General features: G+C 39.1%; 1 protein-coding gene across 1 annotated transcript in view; it reads left to right on the plus strand.

The window, feature by feature from the left end:
• The window catches only part of ror1 (receptor tyrosine kinase-like orphan receptor 1), a 152,130-nt gene extending 146,962 nt beyond the window's left edge, over window positions 1-5,168 (plus strand). Inside the window, exons 10-12 of the mRNA XM_059341571.1 lie at window positions 1,598-1,825; window positions 3,197-3,561; window positions 4,256-5,168. Of these exons, the coding sequence (XP_059197554.1) occupies window positions 1,598-1,825; window positions 3,197-3,561; window positions 4,256-4,955 (1,293 nt within the window). The 3' untranslated portion in view covers window positions 4,956-5,168. The remainder of the gene's footprint in view (window positions 1-1,597; window positions 1,826-3,196; window positions 3,562-4,255) is intronic.
• Window positions 5,169-7,523: the final 2,355 nt, after the last annotated feature.

Here is a 7,523-nt window from a genome sequence, read left to right on the forward strand (position 1 = left end):
ATGGTGTTCTTTATCTCTCACAGATCATGGTTCAATGAGGATAACTTACTCATTTTTCATTTTTTAAAAATGCATGTTAAAACTTTTTTTTTTAATTTAGATTTTTTTTTCTTTTTTTCTTTTTATGAAAAAATACTTTGAACTTTTTTTTATTATTATTTTAAACTTTGAAATGGGTCAATTTGACCCGCAACATAACAGGAGACTAAATTTAAAAATCAAAAATTTGCTTTTATCTGGAAGTTTGACATGTGGTGCTAGATTAATTTTATGTTTTAAAATACAAGGGAGTATTTTTCCCAGTGGAAGGTTCTCTCTTCCCACAAGACTTGAAGCATAACTTGTTATATTTCCACAGAAGGTAAACTTGGTGGGCGATGGCAGATTGTATATGGCTAAAAATTACTTTTTTCACTTGAAATAGTTCCAAAAATAAACTGTAACTACTGGCAGACTGTCCAGATGCTTTTAGATGTTAAGGAGGATTGAAACAGATGACTTGTGAAAACATAATCCGCCCTTTAAATGTTCAGAATGAAGTAGACCTGAACTGCTGGCCTTTAAAGTGATCCACCCCAAAATCTGTCTTTTAGAACACTCAACAAACGTCTAAAGTTTACTTTTTACACCCCAGAGCTATGAAACACTCTGCCTTCAAATAATAAATTTGCTGACTCTGACAACTCAAAACTTTATATAAATTAATGGCTCTATTATTTTCCAATCCCTGATTCTTTCTAATACGTTTTAGCTATTAGCAAAAAAAATTCTCCCTTCATTTATGTGAATATGTATGGTTTTAAAATTGCAGTTGAAACAAAGTTAAAATCTTTTTGCTCTAATAAACCTATAAAAATAATATTGCTTGACTTGGATAGTCCGTCCACAGATAGTTTATTTTATTAGTATGTTTGTGTGGCAGAGTAAGTAGTTTAAGCTAGGGTTGTCACGATACTAAAATTTTCAACTCGATACTAGCGGGATGGCCACACTGGGAACCAGGATGTACAAGATCTCCATGTTGCTGCCGCCTGACTTGTCTTTATGGTCTACGGGAACAGATGGGGAGAAAGTGAATAACATCAGATGTACAAGTTATTGTATGACTGGGCTCTTACTCACGATACTAAAATGTTCAACTCGATACCGATACTCAGGAAAATATTCGATACTCGATACCATTTTCAATACCACAAGGATAAAAACAAAGACCCCAAAATTTACCAGAAATATTTTTATTAACAAGAAAAATGCAACATGTAAAAATGAACAGAACCACAGGTTAAATATTTATAATAAAAAACAGTTGTGCAAAAAGAAACTGCAACTATGATAACAAGCTTCAAATACTCGATACTTTTGAAAATGAGTATTGTATCCGGATACAACGTTTTAGTATCGATACTTTTTTGAGTATCGATACTTTTGACAACCCTAGTTTAAGCCCAGCGGAATTTCCTCAGAATATGTTGGTATGTTTATGAATTGTCACATATACTGACTCTAGACACTATCTGTAGGCGGACTATCTAAGTTTAGTGTCACTGCCTTTCTTTTTGCTGGTATTACAGCGATACTTTTTATGTTTCTATCACAGGAGGCTGCAGTGCTGACGGAGCTGCAGCACCCAAACGTGGTGTGCCTGCTGGGCGTGGTGATCCAGGAGCAGCCTGTCTGTATGCTGTTTGAGTTTTTGCCCCAAGGCGACCTCCACGAGTTCCTCATCATGCGCTCCCCGCACTCTGACGTTGGCTGCAGCAGTGATGAGGACGGCACAGTGAAATCCAGCCTGGATCACGGAGACTTCCTGCACATGTCCATACAGGTGGGACATAAGATCTCCAAACTTTCTGATGTGCTTCCCCCATGACCTTGACTAAGTGGCCTAGTACAAGTTTTTATTAGGACCTATAGGACAGACTGTAATTGTTTTTTGGTTTTGGTTAAATAAAGGTTCAGTATCCAGGGCTTCTAGACATCCTCGCATAAGCTGCTGTTTGTTTTCCCTTACTATTTTTGTATTATGTAGGTGCTATTTAATGTCTCTTAATGCCCAATATACAGTGGTGGAATGTAACTAAGTACATTTACTCTGTAGTACTGTACTTAAGTACAATTTTGAGGTACTTGAACTTTATTTGAGTATTTCCATTTTATGTAACTTTATACTTCGACTTCACTACATTTCGAGGCAAATATTGTACTTCTTACTCCACTACATTTAACTGACAGCTTTAGTAACTTTTCAGGTCGATATTTAACATGAAAAACATGGTCAATTTAAAGTGATTAGACATTGTTTTAAATTAAACCTCATAAGAGTATATTTATTAGTTAAAATTAGCCCTACCATGAGAAAATTAAAACGCTGTTTACTTAAATGCATCTATAATAATAATAATCCTATAATATATTCAGAATATTTAAAACAATCTGAGTGGGGCCATTCAGCATAATGACTATTTTTACTTTTGATACTTTAAGTACATTTTGATATATATATATATCTATGTGTGGGTATATATATCTATATATATGAGTGTGTGTGTGAGTGTATATGTATATATGTGTATGTATATATATATATATATATATATATATGTGTGTGTGTGTGTGTGATATATGTGAGGAATTCTGGAAAAAATATTGTGAATTTCAATTGAGGACATTTAGCTCAGTCTCATGTAGAGCATTTGGCTGGGAACGTGTGCGAATGTGAGTGGCTGTTTGTGAGTCTCAATAAGTGAAGCACTACCACATTTTTTTTTTCTCCTGTCACTTTTTGCTGTAAGATTTACACAGAATTGGTGACTATATTTGGGAGTAAAAATAGTTTTAATTGGGACATATCCCTATTTCAGCTCCCACATTCATCCTCAACAAATATTTAAAGAAAAACACATATTTAGAACACTGAGTTTACCTGCAAGGAAAGGAAATTAAGGGAAATAGATTAAGCCAGATTCCCCATCTACAGAAAACTGGTATGACATAACTTGTGAAGTCTTTGTTATAGAAAGAATCACCTTCCCCATAAGGTTTCAGGGACCTAAATTTATGGAACTTCGTGGGAAGTGGAAATGCCCTTCTGCGGTTTAAATTTGTTTGTATTGATTACATCATCTCTCTTTGCTATCCTGTTTCATACATACTTCACAGTTATTTAAATTATTTTCTTTCTGACTAATCACACCAGGTGGCTGCTGGGATGGAGTACTTGGCCAGCCACTTTTACACCCACAAAGACCTCGCAGCTCGGAACATTCTAGTAGGTGAACAGCTCCACATCAAGATCTCCGACCTGGGTCTGTCCAGGGCCATCTACTCCTCCGACTATTACTGCATCCAGCCCAAAACTCTGCTGCCCATCCGCTGGATGCCACCTGAGGCCATCTCTTACGGAAAGTTCACCACAGACTCGGACATCTGGTCGTTCGGAGTCGTGCTGTGGGAGATCTTCAGCTACGGTCTGCAGCCCTACTACGGCTTCTCCAACCAGGAAGTGATGGAGATGGTGAGAAAGAGGCAGCTGCTGCCCTGCCCTGAGGACTGTCCGCCAAGGTACGTTCAGGCTGCTGATCTGCATCAGCTGTGCAGTGAATGATGAGAAGGTGTTCCAGCACATAGATACATGGTGTAACTTGTGGTTCAAAGCCCACAAACGTTACTGTATCTTCACCTTGTTGTGTTTCGAAGGCCACAGTTATTGTTTTTTTGCTAATTATTAAGTTTAGAAAAACATTGATTTATTACCCAACCAACAGCAAAACCTCACATTATGCATTTATTATGCATTATACATTTTTCTGCTGGTACTATAAGCACATTATTGGTTTTGCTCCCAAAGTTTTTGTACATTTTTATTGAATATGTGACATAACCATAAAAATGTGGGGAAAATGTCTGTGTTGAGAATTTGAGATATGACTTTCTTGAAATAAAACTTGCTTAAAAAACAAAAGAAAATATGTTTACATAAGGAAGACGTGCACTGCACAGTCCAATGTTACGAAAGGTGTATTACACCTCTAATTAGTAACCTTTGTGATTCTCCATAGGAGAGAAACAAAGGTGATTGATACATCAGTTCCTTGTTATTTTCCTTTTCTATATTCGCTTGTTCTTGTCAGAAAATGTGATATCATTAAAATTGGTCTATAAAAGTTTCCAAATTTTGTAAAATTTCTCTTGTGTTTGTGCTTTTAAATACATTTTTAAAGTTTCCTAATAACTAACTAACTCTGTCATCTCTCAGGTTTTATGCTTTGATGAATGAATGCTGGCAGGAAGGACCATCACGTCGAGCACGTTTCAAGGACATCCACGGCCGCCTGCGAGCCTGGGAGGGGCTGTCATCTCACGCCAGCTCTAGCACGCCTTCTGGTGGCGGAGGCAACGCCACCACCCAGACCACCTCTCTCAGCGCCAGCCCCGTCAGCAACCTCAGCAACCCCCGCTACGCTGCTGCCGCCGCCGCAGCGGGGTACCTCTACCCAGCCCAGGCTATTCCCTCACCGGGCCAGATGGCCCCGATTCAAGCGTGGGCACCCATGGCTGTGACGCAAACCCACCAGCGCTTTATCCCAGTCAACGGATACCCCATCCCGCCAGGATACGCAGCTTTCCCAGCCCACTTCCCTCCTCCGGCCCCACCCACCAGGGTCATCCAGCACCACCTGCCCCCTCCCAAAAGCCGCTCACCCAGCAGCGCCAGCGGCTCCACCAGCACGGGTCATGTCAGCGGAGTGCCCTCCACCACGGGCTCCAACCACGACGCCAACACGCCGCTGCTCTCCCACTGCATCATGCCGGGGAGCGGTGGAGCACCAGTTCAGGTGTACGGACAAATTTGCCAGAAGGGAGTGGGACTGGACAACGCATCACAAACAGCGCTGCTCGCTGCTGATTCTGACGTACTCATGTACAACGACTCGGTCATCACCGCAGACCTGTAGATACACAGAGTGGCGCTCACACTCTTTCTCCTCGGGACCCATTTTTAGACATTTCTCACACAGGGACCCATCTAACATTTGTACTCTGGTCACATGGAGACCCAACAGAAAGTGGCCTGTACGCATCATCTGAGCGTGCAACAAACACTGCCGCAGCTACACACGTATACACGCAGCTGTCTGACTTTTTAATGCCTTATTGTTTAAAGCATGTGTACTTACCACCATGGTTTGAAAACGTTGTGTTATTATATTAACCTCTGTGTAAATACGGTACATAAGTCATGAATGAATGAGTGAAATACAAAGATATATATTCAAAAGAACTTTTTATTAAGGTAAAGGTGAAAAAGTCCAAGAAATAGTTTTTATCACAGTCAGACAAAAAGCTCCTGTTTCAACAACCGAGTTAACGGACTGTTTCACGCAATATGTGAAGGAAACACTGACACTCATGAACCGTGACCTTAAGGTGCCTTTCAGCAGTGGTGCTTGTTTAGTAGAACACAACAATGTGCATTTGCTTGTACAGTAAAAGAAACTGCATTTAGCAAGTGATAACTGATAAAACAAAAATGGGAACAGCAAACTGAACAAACACGTTTAGCAGCTTTCACTGAGAAGACCAGCACAGACCTGCTCAGATACACCCCAGGATACCAGTTACAGGTGGTGTGCCCTGCCTTTTGGCTTTCAGGCATTGCAGGTAACGACTCAGCGATGGCTCCCCAATGAAGCTGAAAAAAATAACAAAGATAGAGGTAATGAGGCACTGAGATCTGGCATTTTAGCACAGAATCCCTTCATGAATGACACCTGAATGTTTTTTGTGCAACCTCAACACGACACCTGATCTAACAATTTTATAACATGGACACAGACCTCTTTGCCTTTTTTTAAATCTCACTATACAGCTTCCGAGCCTGAGGAAGCAGGAAGCTCTTTTTAAGCGTTTCCTTCCCCCACAATTTCTCTCTCTCGCCTTATCAGGTGATCCCTTCATCACCCCCCCCCCCCCCCCCCCCCCCCTCCTCTTTTCCTCTTCTCGTACCGTCTTCCACTCTGCCAGCGAATGAAATCGCACAGTGCTAAACTGGACTTGTGTCAATTTACTGTCAGTGATAAAAGATAAAGTTTCACCTTTACCAAAAGAATATTTTTTTTGTAAATTGGATATGGAGTTTTAATTTTTAGGGGAGATTTTTTTTCCAGTATTTGAATTTTGAAGGAAAAAAATGTATTCACAGGGCTTATCTTCATGTCTTTGTCCTTTCCTTTCCTGTATTTTTGAGAATCTTTATTGTACAATGGAGGAGTCAAAGTACTCAAAGCAGTGAGGTTGACACTCATAGTACAAAAATCAGCCTCATTTACGTGAAAAAAAACTGCTATGAATAGTATGTTTGATGTGCTTACATTTATGCCCACTCTGTGCCTAAAGAACAGAAGAATGTTTGACCTAAATGATCATTATTATCATGAGCTTGGGATGACTGTGTCACTGTGTGCTGAGAGATTTATATATGTTACTTTTATTTGGTCTTATACTCCTGTTTTTAATGTTATCAGCCCATTAAATGGCTGTTATCAGTTGTTATCAGCCTCATGACTTGCATTAACCTTGCCTTTGCTCCTGTAATAATTTAAACAGCCACTAGAGGTCAGCACCTAACAATAAATGTTAATATAGTTCATTTAATAGGCTGACAATGGCCTTCTGAACCTACTAGAAGGTGGAACAGACCCTTACTAACCCATACCTTTGAGGCTGAGAACACACGTTTAGTCAGGTGATAACATTTCAACCAGGTGTCCTATATATTAGTAAATGATGCAGGTAAAATATTCATATTTTAACATGTCCAGCAGTAGGAAGTCATAAACAGTTTTTGATGCATTTACCTAAATATCCTTTTTTTTTAAGTGCTGTAAGTTTTTAGCAAATAATTCTCAGTTTGATGATTTGAAGCACAGCTAAATATGAAGCTTTTTCATTCAAAAATACAACAACATAAATAATAGAAGTCTTAGAAACAGCTGCAGTAACAGAAAAGTTTGTGTAGCAGACAATCATTGGTTTTGAATGGTTGTAAAAGTGTCCCAGACTGTACTTTTTAACACTCTATCAATCAGCTATATTTACTAACCAAACACATCTAGTATGAAATGAGGGTCCGCAAATGATACCTTAATGTGGAAGTGCAGAGCATAAAGCGCAGTGAAGATGGCTTGTCGTCTGTAGTGCATTATTTTAATGGTAAAGTTTTTAATTTGACATTTGTGGAATGTAGATAGACAAGACTGTAATCTGTTCAGTGTTTATTTCATGTTCCCTTAAACCCTTTCAATCGTTGATACTATATGATGTCCCCATAAGAAAAGCAGCTGCTCCAGTTTATTGTAGGCTAAAATAAAATAAGTCAGATTTACATTAGAACAAGCTTTAGTTTACCCCATGATAATTTATTCAAACTAGCTTTGCTGTTGGCAAAATGAAGGGAGAAGATTGTGTTTTATTCCTCTTGTCAAGTCTAGTCCATGGTTATTTGAATTATTTTAAGTTAATGT

The sequence above is a fragment of the Centropristis striata genome, chromosome 9, assembly GCF_030273125.1.
Source record: "Centropristis striata isolate RG_2023a ecotype Rhode Island chromosome 9, C.striata_1.0, whole genome shotgun sequence".
NCBI classification, from domain to species: Eukaryota; Metazoa; Chordata; class Actinopteri; order Perciformes; family Serranidae; genus Centropristis; species Centropristis striata.